The sequence below is a fragment of the Peromyscus maniculatus genome, chromosome 18, assembly GCF_049852395.1.
Source record: "Peromyscus maniculatus bairdii isolate BWxNUB_F1_BW_parent chromosome 18, HU_Pman_BW_mat_3.1, whole genome shotgun sequence".
In the NCBI taxonomy this organism is placed as follows: Eukaryota; Metazoa; Chordata; class Mammalia; order Rodentia; family Cricetidae; genus Peromyscus; species Peromyscus maniculatus.
This window is the reverse complement of record NC_134869.1, coordinates 14,331,901-14,348,451: the sequence shown is the minus strand read 5'-3', so window position 1 is coordinate 14,348,451 and position 16,551 is coordinate 14,331,901. Positions and strand designations below refer to the sequence as shown.

The following is a 16,551-nucleotide window of genomic DNA, read 5'->3' as shown; positions in this document are numbered from 1 at the left end:
TTCTCTCTCTCCATCCCCAAGTTCTCCAAACATCTCCCCCAGCTGGGGAATATTTCCGAAGCTCATTGCAAGTGTGGGAAGCAGTCATGGCACTGGCATTTATATAGCGAAAGAACCCGTCTTTGTGCTTTCAGTATCTTCTACGTACTGACCACTCACAGCGGGGGCTACATCTCAGAGTTCTCGGGCTACAGAGCAGTAGATGGAGGTCAGAATGGTTCCGGAATTTGATTCCATCTGCTGACTTAGGCTGAGGGCTGTCAACTCCACTGTTACTCTGTTGGGCCACAACGACTGAGGACTCTGAACCTCCTGCATCCGGCACTCTTCATCTTGTTGGTGTATAGCTCTCACAACTGCCTGATAAGGTGGTCTGTGGCTTTGGGACTGAGGGAGGTTAAACTCATCTTCCTAGCTTATGACTGCCATGATTGCTTAAAGCTTAGGATGGCTCCATTTTAAACAATAGGTTCCCCCTCAAGACAGTGCCCAGTCCCTGACCTTTAAGTCATATACAGTGGTAAAATGGATTCCCCCTCCATGTTTGGCCTGTCCCTGAGAGGGGTTGCTGTCTTACCAAAATCACCAACTTAATTGAGACCTGTGAGGGTTGTAGATGTGTCCTGAGGATAGGGCTACCAGTCTTTTCTCACCAGATCCATCAACTGCCTTTGACTAAGCCTTCTGCCTCCCCTCCTGAAGCAGAACGTTCTATGGCTTGAGCTGTATGTAACTCTGTTTCTTCTTAACATGACCTTATCTGTTTGTTGGCACCTTTGAGGAGTTTTATTAGCACTTTTGTGAACTTCTGATGTTCTTTCTTTCTCATGGAGCCAACTCTATTCCTCCATGCACTGGTTCTTCTCCCTAAGGTGGTAACAGGGAGGCGATTTATAGCCTGCCATCTTTCCCATCTGCTTGCTTAAATTCTTATGTATTATTAGAAATGGGTAAGATATGGTAATAGAAGCCAGCACTTACTGTTTATCAGACACTGTTCCGAAGAATAATATGTATAATATATGTAATCTATATCCCTGTTCATTTATAACCCTGTGAACTGGATGTTATCATAATGCCCATTTTAAAGATAAAAGTGCTAGTCTACTTGTACGAAGTGGTGCTGTTTACATTTACAAAGCCGGGATTTTAATCCTGACACTCGGACATCAGAGTTCATGTTCTCAACTGCTATGTCATGCTGCTCCGCCAAGCCACATCATCTCACTGCATTCTAAGTATTGCTGTTGTGTATATTCATGTCTTTAGGTATCTTTAAACAGGAAGAAAAGTGATGGAGATAAGAACGTTCTCTCTCTCTCTCTCCTAGGCTCTTTCAATCTTCTCTTCTTTCCTGGTTCCACCAACCTGGGGCAGAATTCTAACTTCTCTATATATGAAGGGATAGAGAGGGTTTTTTATGAGCGAAACAATCTAAGGTAGCTCGAGTATTTATTCAGGGACTCTGCCAGAGTACAGCTACCGCTAGACAGAGTTGGCATGATGAGGCTTGATTATGCTGAGAATAAAGGAAATAGTACAAAAAAAATTACCATTATTTTTTGTGCTGCTTTGCCTAGGCCACAGGATTTCCAGATACCTGGAAAAAATATTACTTGGCAATGTGTCTATGAGGGTGTTTCCAGTCAAGATGAGCATTTAAAACAGTAGAGTGAGTAAGAAGTTGGCCCACTGGGGCTGGAAAGATGGTTCAGCAGTTAAGAGCACTGGCTGCTCTTCAAGAAGACCTGAATTCAATTCCTAGTGTCCACAAGCCAACTCACCACCATTTGCAATTCCAGATACAGAGGATCCAACCCATAGACTCTGCATGTGTGTGGTGCACAGAAATATGTGTGGGGAAAATACTCCATACATATAAAATTTTTAAAATAGTATTTTTAAAGAATTTAAAACTAAGTTGGCCATTATCAAAGTGGTTGGACACCATCTGGTCCATTGAGGACCTAACTTTAATAGAATCAAAGGATGGAAAATAGCAAATTTGTTCTCTGCTTCAGCTGGCACATCCACTGTCTCCTGCCCTCAGATATCAGCACTACGATCTCTGTCCTTCAGACTCACATAGGGCTTTACAACAGAGCTTCACAAGACTGTGGAGGCTAGAAATCCTATTAACTGCAGTCTGCTAGCCATGGTCTAGGAAATCTCATGGTCCTAGTCCATGTATAAAGGGCTTGGAGCCCGGGTGTTGGAGGCAGAAGATAAATTTGCTCTTTGAGCTTCTATTTATCTGCCATTCACCTTCTGCTTCTATGAGGGATCTCAACATTTTTAATGATGTGTACTAGTGATGGCCAAAGTCTTGACTCACTCTGCCATGGCCTCTTCTGGAAACATGCTCAGAAGCATAACTAAAGTAATGTTTTTACCAACTACCTGGACATCCCTTAGCACAGTCAAAGTTATCTACAACGATAACCATCATGTTCGCTTAAAATGATAAGTTGGTGTACAAATGTTTTAATTGGAAAAAAATAAATCCTGCCCAAACACTGTGTTTTCATTTAGCAGATATAGAAAGCATTAAGATATTTTCTTCTTTAGGGAAATGTGTTTCTTCTGTATCCCTCACATGTAAACCCCTTTGCCAGCAAACACAGTGATCCCTAAAATCAAGAGTCTAGTCTGGCTAATTTGGGGTCTCTTTTGTATGTGTAAAGTGCAAACGGCACCTGTGTGTCCTACCTCACACAGACGCTGCTTGGTATTTGTACTTCCTCACCCAGAGAACACATTCCATAGTGCAGATACTGGGGTGCAATGCATACACATTTTAAATACACATTTTGATCCTTCTAGTTGTTTCTATGAGCAAGGTTGAGCTATTTCTATTAACTGGCCAGTTGGAAGGTAGGTGTGTTCAGTAGTCAGGATGACTGAGGGTAATGTCAGTCTGGAAAACGTCTTTTATAAACCACAATCCATCACCAGCCTGTTCCCTTTCGCCTGACGTTTTTGTGCACAGTGGCCCGAGTGACACCTGCATGCCCTGGTACCCCAGGGACAGGAGAACTCTGCACTTTGAAAAGCATGGCAAAAGCTAAAGAGGCAGCTATCTGTCTGCTGTCTTGTCAGAGAAGGTGTGATGGGCAGAGAGCCAAAATCAGGGCCGCATGTTGTCTGTACACAGCCGGGGTGTACTATTGCCCCAGCCCCAAGTTAACCCCAGCTAACGCTCTTCTCTGACCTCACCTTTTCTAGACACAAATTGCGTTGCTAACCTCTACAAAATGTCACATTTGATGGTGAAAAGGGCTCTCTACTTCCTTTTCCAGAGCCTCCCCACCTGCGACCAGTTCACCATTCATTAACATGCGGGTGAATACGTAATCCAAATCTGTTTAACAATAGTGATGTTGAGGCCACTTAGTGAACCTGAACGAATACCAGGTCCCCAGCTGTCTTCTCTCCATCTGGAAGAATGAGACTGCTCTGAGTGTAGTGAGAATCCCTGGAGGGAGCGGCGTTGTCTCTGTGACTCCGTGGAGACTTCCCTCCTGTGTTTCAGGGTGATGCTGACGTGCTGTACCCTTTGGTCTTGCCTTCCATGTACCACAGGATCGATAAACAAATAAGCAGGTTTCGGAGATGGTTACCTAAGAAGCCAATGAGGCTGGACAAGGAGACACTGCCAGACCTGGAGGAGAACGACTGCTACACTGCCCCTTTCAGCCAGCAAAGGATCCATCAGTGAGTGTTCGGTGGGAAAGCCTGCATCTGTCTAAGGATGGACAGCATGGTGGGGCCTGCCCCTGTGGGCGGGGCGACGTGGAGACTTTTGTCTCTGGAGCCTTTTGTCCTTATCCCTTTTATACCAGTCGGGGGTGGGGTGGGGGGGTGTAACCATGATCCGCCCATCTCAGGAGGCTTCAAGTGGTCCAGTGTGTTTGGTGACTGACCCTCTCCATGGTGACTCAGAGACCCAGGTTCTTTCTGTCTGTGGCTCTGTCCGTTCCCAGTGCTCAGAGTCCAGACGGAGGAAGCGGAACGTGCCTTCCATACTGAATGAAAGTTTAGTGTGTTTGCTTGCTTTCACTGCGGTTTGCTGCTCGGTTCTCCTTTCCTTCAGTAGTTCAGCAAGTGACCGCAGGGAGAGCCACGTACCCTGGCAGCCCACTTGCCAGCTCATCCATCAGTCACTTTTGTCACTCGGGCAGAGAGAAAACGTTGACTGAGTAATGTGGCCTGGAAAGAGTTGCAAAAGCAATCAAGAATTTACCCTGAGCTTCCTAGGATGGCAAGGAATGCTGGGAGGAGGCAGGGTAGGCGATGGCAGAGAAAAGCATCCCACAGACTATATACAGCTGGGGAGAAGAGCAGCCTCCCAAAGACAGCATCGTTCAAGTCAGCCCAGCCTACATTCAGACAGACTCGGGAATCCCTGGCCTTCCCTGTGCCCGACCTGGTGACAACTTCAGTGAAAATGACTTACCTGAGGGATGGAAAGGGGTGACAGATTGTTTTACAAATAGGTTGCCAATTCTGATCTTTTTTTTAAAAAAAAAAAAAAATGTAAGCCAAATGACAGTTGTCAAGAAGGTGCAGGGAATGCAAGGTGAGTGCATGTTTTAGCAACAGAAAAAAAAATCAATCAAACTCTGGGAGCCAAGGAGAGAAGAAAAACGATGTATAGATGGTCTGCATTGAAATGTGCTGTGCTGGGGAAGATCGATGTAGTACAAGAGAAGCCATGGGAAAGCCTGTGAAATAAACAAACCCTGCATCCCCACAGGTCTGATGGATACCAGCCCAGCCTCATTACTTGGACATATAAAACAGGAAGCTCACAGTCCAAAGGCCTCCACGGAAATTAGCAATCAGATGGGACTCGATATTAATCCAAAGTTCAGAATCTATGGGTGTTTTCTCAAGAAAGAGAGAAAGGCTAACTTGTTTCTGCTTTTTCATTTCGATCCTGGGAGGTCTTTTTAGAGCAGTGATTGATGTTTTAATCCTTCACAAGTGGAGACTGGTTTGCTGTCATGCAATTTCTTCGATGACTGGAAGCTTGCCTTGCACAGTGTAGGAAGAGCTCAGAGTTTGGGGGTAATGGATATATACATGGATAGGTGGGTGAATGGATAGATAGATAGCTAGATGGAAGGATAGAGTGGAAAGGTGGGTGGAGGGATGGAGAGATGGATGGATGGGTAAACAGGTAGACAGGGTTATCAGTGGAGTATATGGAATACTCCAGTGGAAGTTTTAGGTTGTTTTAAGGGAGCAGAGCAAATGGAGTGGAAGGTGTGCCACCACCACCTTCTCGCCTGTTGTGTGCCTGATGTCCTTACTGTAGGACAATGCTAGTCTTCATGTCTCTCAAACTTAGAAGAAGCATCTAGATACCCTCCAATATTACTAGAGATCACAAACAAGAATGATATTTTGGTTAAGTATTTTTAAATATGGAACAGTTCAAGGGTGATAATATATGGGGATCATGGTATTCTGCTGTCTCAGAGCCTTTCAACACATTTGCAGATCAGTTCAGGGAATAAATAATTAGTTCAGCAGCCACTAATTCAATGTCTGCGCCTTTGCAGGCGTTATCTGAATATAAGCCAAATAACACGGTTTTGACTCCAGCATGGTAATAGATACTGTGTTTTAAATAACTGCAACTAGTCCAATAATGCACCTTAAAAGCAGAGTAGAGGCGCTCCTGATTTGGAAAGATGTTGGTAATTGATGAAGGTTGATTACTAAAGAAATGGTTCACACAGATACAGACTTGGCCAGCTAGGTAAAGAAGGCAACATATCCTAAGAATAAGAGATGGTAAGGTAGGAAAGAGCACAGACACTGGGTAGGATGGGGTGCTTGGGAAACCACAAGTTGTGTTCTATAAATATTTCCGCAGATTCGGTTACAAGGTGTGCAGAGGGCCTAGCATTGTTGCTCAAAAAAAGGAGACTAAGCTGAGACTTGAGGCAGAGCAACTAAAGAAGAAAAGGAGAAGGGCAGCTGAAATAAACAATCATAATTACCAGAGTTCAGGGGCACCGAGAGAACAGAGGCAATGATATCATGCCAATGAGACATGAAAACTTAAGCAAGGTCCTAGATAGTATGGGTGATGGGAATGTCTTGCTGTTTGAAAATCATTGTGCCACACGGGTAGCATCCCTTGAATTGGTGTGTAAAAGTAAGATGTGAAGAATGCTGCCTGCCAAGTTGGAAACAATTATTGATATAATTAGAAAACAAAACTCCCTAAAGATGTTTTGAGGATGGTATTAATGGGATTAATTTAATCAGAAATAGCTGTTTCATGAGCTCTGGGAGCTGTGACATGAGATCCCAGCTTTCCACATGCATACCAAGGGCTTGTGCGATGTGTTGATTTTGCAAAAGTTGCTCATTGTGTGTGTGCTGGAATGATGGAAGTTGTGGATCATGAATGTGGTGGATGAAATAGAACTGCAAGGTTAATAAATCATAATCAGAATGGGAAAGTGTTAAAAACAACTGCTCAGGAGCTCCTACATCTGCCTCCCAGGCCTGTGCTTTAGCTGTGCTGAGCTCTGACCTCTTTAAGTCACCTTGTGCTTTTCTCTTCCCTCCTACACTAGTTCCTCCTTCCACCTGGAACAACCTCTCCCTTAGACTCCCCTCTTTCGGGATTTACCAAAGACATTTCTCCCAGAAAAACTTTCCATGGATTCCAACCTCTACCAGGGATCCCCAGGCCTATGCAAACTTCCATGTCTTGGTAATATTTTGTTCTTTTCCTTTTAGTGTGGTATTTTTTCTTTGAATATAGTATGTTTTATTTTCTTGCTCTCAAACTACAAGTCCCACCATTTTCAAAACCCACAGCCAGTGCTTACTGTGGTTTGTTCGGTGGGAAGAATGAGTGACTATGTGAACCCGATACCACACTGTGTGGGGGAAGAACTGAGGCAGTGGAATTAGCACACTCACCTCAGACTGGACTCAAGTCTCTTCTCCACATGCGCTGCCTCCATCGTTCCCTGAGTGCTCATGGCACCGATGCTTACTCAGTTGTTGGCAGCCGATACCATAGCCACTGTAAACTTGTATGGTATCTTGACAGATGCATTAGGTACCCGCTTTTGTAACTGGTTTGAATTACCCTGTAGATTATTGCTGACTGTATTCACCCTATTAAGAAGAACACTATCACAAGCATGGCTTGTGCTTGTTCACCATCCCCTTCTCGTCCCTCTTCCCCTTTGCTTTTCCAGCCTTTGGGAACCACCATTCCACTCTGGCCTTCTGTGAGATGAACTTCTTTAGACCTATGTATAATGAGGTCATGAACTGTTCAAGTTTCAGAACTCAGCTCCTGGAGAAGGTTTCTTCCGAGAGAAGCCACCCTGTCTCCCTCGCTTCCTGTCAGTCATTCTAAAGATCAAATAGATTTGTTCTTCACTCTATAGAAACACGGTTTTGAGAGGGGGAGTGAGAGAAGGTGGGGGATGTGTGTGTGGTACGTGTGCATGTGTGCATGCATATGGAGGTTGATCTCAGGTGTGCTACTCCATTTCCACTTTCCTTTTGGAGACAGGGTCTGGTCACTGAGAAGATCACAGATTTGCCTAGGTTTTCTTAGCCAGCAAACCCCAGGAATCCTCCTTTCTCCACCTCCCCAGCCATGAGGTTACAGGGGTGGACCAAGACATCTAGCTTTTGATGTGAGTACTGGGATCCAAACTCAGATCTTCATGTCAAGCTGCAGGCACTTGATTGACAGAGCCACCCCCCTAGCCAAATAGCATAGTTCTTAGATAACACTCTGCATTTGAAATTTACCAATTTTTCAGCATTTTTTGGTTAATTCAGGTCTCTTCAGGTAAACTGCAAATACTCTGGGGGCATAGGCCCTGTCTGGTTTTGCCTACAATCATATCCAATCTAATACAATACCTAACATACAAATAGGCACTCAACATTTGTTTAGTAAATGAACAAATTAAAGAAAAAAAGGAAAAAAAATAAAGGCAGCACAGAATAAAAAACTTTTACACTTTGAATTGTTATTATACAAGAAAGAACTGAAATTGAGAATCAGTTTTAAAAGCAAACAGGTGGCCTACCACTCTACTTAAACATGGATCTGTAGTTTTCTTTTTTGTGCTTTCTGGTTTGGGATGAATTAATGAAGCCCATGGAGACCAGCTCCAAGGCTGCAAACAAGGTTCGAGGAAAAGGTCTACAGTGTAATGAAACTTAATTTAAGTCTTCTTTTTATCTGAGGGATATTTTCTAGGAACGGAATAAATTCTTATGTGACCTGTTCAGGTCATGCTCTCTGATTCTTTGGCTGTATATTCCTTTGTTATCGCTCTAATTATACTGCTACAAGCGTCAGTTCTACCTGTGTTACAATTTCTGCTAGCTTCTAATTTCTTCTAAGTTCTAATTCCTTCTCGTTCTAATTCTCTCAATTCCAATTTTCTCTATCTCTCCTCTCCTCCAATTCTCTACAGCTTATATATGTATTCAACTGCAAAACTTTTTGCAATAAAATAACTGAGGGGGGTGAATAACCATGGCAATGCCTGGCTTCAAGGTCCCTTGTATATAAATTCTGACCTGAGGCCAGGGGCACAATGCCCATGAGACAGGCTCCTGAGAAATCTACACAGGGAAGCAGGTCTTTATCGGCCTGACTTGGCAAGTGAAGAATTGGTATAACATTTTAGGTTGGTTTATGTTAATAACCTTGGTTAGGCACCTATGACTTATGCATATCTGTAAAATTTTTAACTTATGATCCATTTACAGAAATATTCAGTCTAATTTGAATCTGCTTTGAGGTTTCAAATCAGCAAAATGTATGTAGCTTGTCTTAAACTGGGAGTTAAAGGAACAAAACAGGCTTTTAAATGTCCTATAGTCCTTGTGGGACAATAAAAATATATAATTATGAAGCATATTTTAATATATTTTCTATATATCAAAATTATATACCTTAATGAGAAGTCATCTTTCTGACCATCCATAGATATATATGCCCATAAGATTGAGATGCTCAGTCATGCACTTGTCCCTGACTCGGGAAATGCTGGGATGCTAGCTTGCCAGTCTTTGCAGGAGGAAAAAGAAAGCAAGCTTATTAAAGAAACTAGGCAGTGATGAAGAAGAAATTCTAGCCCAGACATAGAGGCCCCCTGTATGGGGCTAATGCTTTGTTGTGGAGAGCCACCTTATACATTATAAGATAGTTAACAGGATCCTGGCCTCCACAAGATACTAGTCACGTCCCTTCTCCACCTTGGGATGATCAGACATCTCTCCACACCTTGCTAGGTTTTCCTTTGGTGCTGATGGCAGAGTGGTACAAAAAATTGGAGCCCTCCTCACTGCCTGGAGAATCACTGTGCCTCTGTCCTTCATGCCAGACAGTCTCCAGATCTGATAAATGAAGTTCCACAGGCATCTGATGACTGTGGTACACACGTCCATTTGACCATTAATTTATTCCTCTTCATCTCATTCCTGGGGATGTTACTCTGCTTAAGTATCACACTGCCCTTTATTCTTAAAAAGATGTTAGCAGAAGCATCTTCAAGAAAATTGCTTTCTAAGGTCAATACCCATAATAAAGATTTTCTATGGGTGCTAGATATAAAAAAAGGAAATAGGGGAGAGTTGTGTTACTATTTATAATGCATATGCAGAAAATCTTCCAAGAAATGGATCTATTTTGAATTGCCTTTCAAAATGTACGCTAGCTACACATAGGAATATTTTCCAGTTTTTCTTTATTTCTATCACTGTCAGCATCAATTATTTTCATTAGATTGTACTCTCTTAGAGCTTAGATTTTAGCTAGTGGCAATCAGCTACAAATTTTAAACCAGTGAGCATCAGCCAGGTGGAATTGTGCAATGCCTTAAAACGTGTTTAAATGTCACAGCTTAGGAGTGGGGACTGCTCCTGGCCTCTGAGAGGCAGAGGCCCAGAACACTGCTAACCACCTTATAATGCACAGGATGAGCCTCTCCACAAAGAACTATCCAGCTGTGCAAGTGGTTGGATTTCCACATTGGACTGTCACTTTCAAAGACTACAGCAATACACGTTCTTATTTCAAGCAACTAGTTTAGTGGTGATTTGTTGTATCTGCTGTAGGAAACTCCTATATAGGAACAAGAGAAGACTAGGCCAGAGAGCCTGGCTTCAGAATCCAAGCACTGGAATCAGTGGTAAATAAGTGTCTAGGAATTATGTGCCTCAGTTTTCCCCTGCGATGAAAATGTGGATAATGACCGTATCTAGTTCATATGGGTCTTGATGGGATAAAAATCAGGGTATGTCAGGACTATATCCCTTTCTGGAGACTATGGGGCAGATATATTTCTCTGTCCTTTCTAACTTCTAGAGGCTGCTGCGTTCCTGACTTAAGACCCCTTCCTCTCGCTTGAAAGCATTATATCATTATCAAGATTCTGTTATCGCATCTTCTTCCCTGACATTTGCCCACCTTTTCCAGTTCTGTGTGTCCTTGTGATTACATTAGGCCCGCCTGGAAATTCCTTAGTCCACCTTGTATTGCAGTAATAATATACCTGAGACTGGAAACTGTGTGAAGAAAAGATAAGCATTTAGCTCACAGTTCTAGACATCCAAGACCATGGCCCTGGTGTTGGCTTCCAGTTGAGGGTGTTTTAGCTAATAGAGTACGATCTGGAGAGACATCACATGGCAGTTGGAGAAGCACAAGTTAATGGGGAGAGGGCAGGTTTGTTCTTTTCTAACAACTCCTGTGGGAACCTTTCCACTCCTACATCTCAAGACCTCCTCTAAAAGATTCCGGCACTTTTTAATATCCTGACACCAGTTGTCAAACCACATTTAAACCTTAGCATTCTCCACCTTCATGTCAGCCAATGAACAGCCTCAATTCTATCTGCAATATAATTCCTCTTTGCCATACACATTGGTACATGGAAAAAGTCTAGAGATTAGACTGCAGACATATTTGGAGTACCAGTGTTCTGCCTTACATAGCAATGTATATTTGCCGGACCATAAAATTCCAAGGTTTGGAGACAAAGTAGCAGCAGCAACAGGACTGTAGGCCAGGGCTGTGTTGAGGATCCTTGGAAGACTTTCTGACTTGAACTGAAATAGAATTACTTCCGACTACGCTTGTCCTCCGTGTTCCAGATATACTCATATGTATTAGTACCACATTCCGGCTTGTCTCTTAAATCTTCACAGCACAGATATCTGAAGATATTGATTGCCAAAGCATATACTTTCTACTGTAATTTTCCTTTTAGAGCATTTGGAGTTTTTCTGTTGTTTTCATCGATCTGAAGTCTTTGGAGAGTCCTTTAGGCAATGAGATACAAGATTGATTTCAGTAGGATTAATGTTCTCCTAGTGCCCCAGTGACACAGGGCAGTCTCAGGATGCGTGTTTTATTGCAGTTTCTTGCTGGCATCAGGATCCTCAATATGCAGGCTGTTGAGGTTGCTCTGCAGCCTCGGGAGACATAGCTGTGTTCTGAAAAGTTTTAAGTTGAGGCCACGGTGTAAAAGCTGTGAAGCCTGAAGGTTTGTGCTGCAGAAGCTCGTGGGATTCCTTTCAAGTAGGGCTTAATGACATAAAACTTAGGTTTAAGGATCAAAGATATGACCTAATCATATGGGGAAAGCAAAACTGTGGGTGACTGGAGATTCTAAAGATAGGTGAAGTATCTTAATATTTGAGAAACCATCTTTCATAACGTGTTTGGAAATAACATGTTTGTATTTGTGTGTGTGTTTGTATGTATGTATGTATGCATGTATGTATGTATGTATGTATGCATGCATGTAACAGAGGGTAGGAGAGAGAAGAGAGAAAAAGGGGAGGGGAGTAGGGGGAGGAGAGAGGGAGGAGGATGATAAGAGGAGATAGACTCTTACTCTAGCTCTGGCTGGCCTGGAACTCATTATGTAGACCAAAATGGCTTAAACTCACAGAGATAGGCCCGATTCTGCCTCCCAGGTGCTGAGATTAAAGGTGTGGGCCACCATACCTGGCCACATTTTTTAAACCTTTAAATGTCATCTACTTATCAGCTCAGTCATTCAAGAAAAACTTTCAATGTCACTTGCATGCCAGATATTTTAATACAGAAACATATGTCACGATGTGGTCATAGGTATATTCTCGTATGGTATGTGTTCTTTATTTAAACATTTAACATGAGCATATTAAACTTGATCTTAAATAGGTTGTTTCACTCATCAAATATAGTATACGGCAATGTAGCACACTTATAAGTAAAGAGATTTGGTGAATTAAAGTACAATAAGAGAGGGTTGATGTAAAGTTGAAGAGAAGAGATGAATATTGTACTGTTACACAGAGTGGACATTCGTAACCATGCTGTGAATTCTGTCATTAGATAGAGCAGTGGTCCGTGCATACAAAGGTGAGCAGGGGTCAACGGAAGCTTTGTGCCCCACAGGTAGGTACCTTGGCCAGGATCTGTGAGGCATGGCCCTTGCCATCATCTCCTTAGGCCCTTGACCCAGCCTTGCAACATCAGTGCATCCTCACCTTACAGAAGGGGGAGGAGATCAGCATCCATGACCGTCTCCTCCAGGCCCACCCAGCCACAAGCAAATTCTGGAGTTAGAACGGCAGTTCGTGTGATCACAAACTCAAGCTCTGTGTATAACCCATCTGGCTCTCCCTCGCCATGGGCTACCCACAAGACTCAGAGTATTTCTGAAGGCCAGGCCCAGACCAGAATACTTTTTACCCATTTCTAGGACATGCATGGAAGTGGCCTTTCAGAGGAGGTGTTAAATATATAAATGTTGCTGATAATGATCATTGAAATGACCAGCGACCCAGAACTGCATCTTAGAAATGTCTTTATACCTAGGGATAAACCTAGCTCTTCACATCCCCACCTTCCTCACCCTGGACACTGTATACAAACCATCAGTTTTGTTTTCCACTCAAGAGAAAGGATATCACCACTGCCGGTTGTCTGGCTTTTATACTATCACCCTCCCTACCGGTCACCATCATCAGTAAGTCCTAATGGTCCTTCCTTCTCACTTCTGACCTCACGACCGTCACCCTCTTGGAAGTGGCCGCCAACTCTTGCACAATCAGGATGTCTCCCCACCTGCCCTGTCTTTCCTCACTGTCACATCTGCCTACTGTGTTCATGTTACGGATCATTCGCAGGACTGCAGCCACAGGGGCATGCAGCACCTTTGCCCAGTGAGGAGGTACCCTTCCTCCCAGTGGTGGCTGGAATGAAAATGGCCTCCAAAGGCTCATAGGGAGTGGCACTATCGGGAAGTGTGGCCTTGTTGGAGTAGGCGCGGCTTTGTTGGAGGAAGTGTGTCACTGGGGGGTGGGCTTTGAGGTTTCAGATGCTCAAGCCAGACCCAGTGTGTCTCCCTCTCTCTTCCTGCCCCCTGCCAATCTGGATGTAGATTGGCAGCTCTACTCAGCACCTTCTCCAGCACCATGTCTGCCTGCATGCCACCATGCTTCCCACCATAATGACAGCAAACTAAACTCTGAACTATAAGGGAGTCCCAATTACATGTTTTCCTTTAGAAGAGTTGCTGTGGTCATGGTGTCTCTTCACAGCAATAGAAATACAAACTAAGCCACTTCTGGATTCTCAGAACAAACAGTATGGGCAAGATTTCAATACCCATCGCTTCAGTTATGTACCTCCCATTCCAAGTACTAAGCTATGCCTATGAATTAACAATAATTTCCTATCTAACATCTTTCAGTGACTTCCCTAGGACTTTGGGATAAAGCTCAAACTCCTTTAAAACATTTCTTACCCTCTTCTGTCAGCTTTCAGGGCAATATGCTCTTACAACACAGCCATACAAGTTCTCTAACTACTCCCTGACTATTGATCTTCCCTGTGAGAGCCTCTCTCCTCTCTCTCTGATGGAATCTTGTCCCTTCCACAAAGACTTCAGGGGCCATCTTCTTTGTGAAATGTCTCATGTCTCATGCACATGATATTAAACTTCTGAGTTCATTAGCCTGTCCAGTCTTTTATCTGCACTTCTCAAAGGGTATAAAGGAAATCCACATAGTGGTCCCTCCTAGGCAGCTATTTATTTATTTTATAAAATTTGACCTACCTTTTGTTGTTCTAAAATCTTTTGAAGTTCTGATCAAAGTAAGAGTTTGCTATGGAGCATATGACCTGCTAGATCCGTGTTGTCCTGTATTCATCACCCATCACCTAGATTTGTGACAGAAAGCAGCCACTGCCTGGAGGCTGTGTCAAATACATTCAAAATGGTCTCCAGCTTTTCTTAAGAACCATTTATAATCCTGATCTCTCTTTCTTTCATGCCCTGTCTTTCTTGGGCATGCCTTTTTCTTATCTCTGACAAAAACATCCTTCCTCTATCCCAACCTCTCGAGCCTTTCTTCCTCCTTTATTGTTTCCCCCCACCCCACAAGTCTCATCCCTCTTCCTCTTTCTCCTCCTCCATTTCTTGGATTGCTGTGGCTTTTTACCAGTAGGGGTGGGGAAATCTGTCCTTTTGAGGCTGTAACTCAAAGGATGATCTTCTCTGGGTTCAAGGTTGTGTCAGTCAGGTTCCACTAGGTTCTGCTGCAGTAACTAGTAAGCTTCTCATTTCAGCGGCCTCTTCAAATGATTGGTTTTGTTTGTTTGTTTGTTTGTTTTTGGTTTTTTTTATTTTTTTTTTGGTTTTTGGAGACAGGGTTTCTTTGTGTAGCTTTGTGCCTGTCCTGGAACTCACTTGGTAGACCAGGCTGGCCTCGAACTCACAGAGATCCGCCTGCCTCTGCCTCCCGAGTGCTGGGATTAAAGGCATGCGCCACCGCCGCCCAGCTAAATGATTGTTTCTTGAGCACCTAACTCATTAGCTGTGACTCAGGTGAAGTTTGCTTCAAATGTCATTTTTATCACAATGCCTGACTGAAGGAGCAACCTGTACTTCACACATGCATTTTCATGGCGAAGGAGAATCATGGCAAACCCCCTAAGTGTCTGCTCCCAATGTATCAATTCAACTCATGCTCCATAAGCCAGAAGAAGTGTTACTGCCAAGGATGGTGTGAATGGGTTGAGGAATCACACTCTTCCTCTAGGAAAGAGGATTACAAGTCACATGACACATGACTGACACATAAGAAAGCAGTACACTGGGGATTGGAATAGTCATAGAAACCCCGAGTTAATTACAGTTGTCTTGTGACAATTATATAACGCCTTAGTCTGTGACCCCTCACAGGGTTCAGATGATGCCATATAATATTTTTCTTTGTTTTTAAACTCCTAGTATGTTTTTAAGAAAGGAAATTTCAGCAGAAGAGAGAAAAATCCTGTAGGGTAGAATTAGACTTCAGATCAGCATCTTTCAGAATTCAAATTTAGAAATGACTGGTCATGTTGGCCCCCATCTGTAATTCCAAGGCTTGGGAAGAAGAGTGAGGTAGGAGGAATACTGTGAGTCTGAGGTGAGGCTGGGCTGCAAAATGAGATCCTGTCTCCAAAATCAGCCAGACAAAAACCAAATCCAGAAACCACCTTTCGACTGTATCAATTATTAGATAAGCAAGAAGGATTGGTAAGGTAGCTACTGTGTATGCAGTTTCTGATTGAGAGGTAAGAGAGAAAAGCATCTTTCCCTCAAATGTTTCTATTCATAGCCTCCTATAACACTGGTATTCTGTTCAGGAAGTGGGAGCTTGGTGGTTAGCGAAGGAGTTAACATGGTGAGTTAAATAGCTTCAGTGTCACAAAGGAAACACAGAAGTTAGTCCCGTGACTAACGACTGTAGGAAGTGAAGCAGCAACTGCCGCTAAGGCTCATGGGATAAAGAAAAAGACTGAACGATAAGGACCATGCAGGTAGGATGGAGCTGAGCCCCAGACCTCTGAAGAGAAGATGCTGTCCTGCCAGCACCAGCATGCAGGGGACACAGAGCAGGGAGTCTTGTTTGGGAAGTGCTTTTCTTTGAAAGCTGGAATCTGGACCCAAATTCCATTTTCAAGTTGAAGGATATTGATTCCTAGGGCAGCACTGGCGGGAACAGGTAGGCCAGTGAGCCGGAGGAATCTCCTCAGCTTTCTCTTGTAGTCTCCATCTAGTGCATGCACTGAAAAAGCAAATCAGAGCCGGGCAGTGGCACGTAGTGCACTCCTTTAATCCCAGCACTCGGGAGGCAGAGGCAGGCGGATCTCTGTGAGTTCGAGGCCAGCCTGGTCTACAGAGTGAGATCCAGGAAAGGTAAAAAGCTACACAGAGAAACTATGTCTCAAAAAAAAAAAAAAAAGCAAATCAGAGAGAGCAAAGCATGAGGGTGATTTACAGAGTTCCCATTCTAATATCACAGAGGAGACAGACCAAAGGGAAGTCAGAGAGACAGCCTAATAAACAGTGCATTCCTAGTACCTACGGCTTTGTAATTTAAACTCTCATCCTTGGAGTAAAGTCACCTTTGGAGAAAAAAAAAGTGTCTATTGCGAAGACAAAAACAAAATTAATTCAATTATTTATTTATACTCTATTGTAAATCATTTAAAAAAAC

General features: G+C 43.3%; 1 protein-coding gene across 6 annotated transcripts in view; it reads left to right on the top strand.

Moving 5' to 3' along the window:
- The window catches only part of Ano4 (anoctamin 4), a 394,739-nt gene that overhangs the window by 289,805 nt on the left and 88,383 nt on the right, over window positions 1-16,551 (top strand). For 5 of the 6 annotated variants that reach the window (XM_015998459.3, XM_015998460.3, XM_076554596.1 and 2 more), the window contains one exon: window positions 3,583-3,714. The exons of the other annotated variant lie outside the window; for it this stretch is intronic. In XM_015998459.3, coding sequence (XP_015853945.3) covers window positions 3,583-3,714 — 132 coding nt within the window. The remainder of the gene's footprint in view (window positions 1-3,582; window positions 3,715-16,551) is intronic. 6 annotated transcript variants of the gene reach the window in all.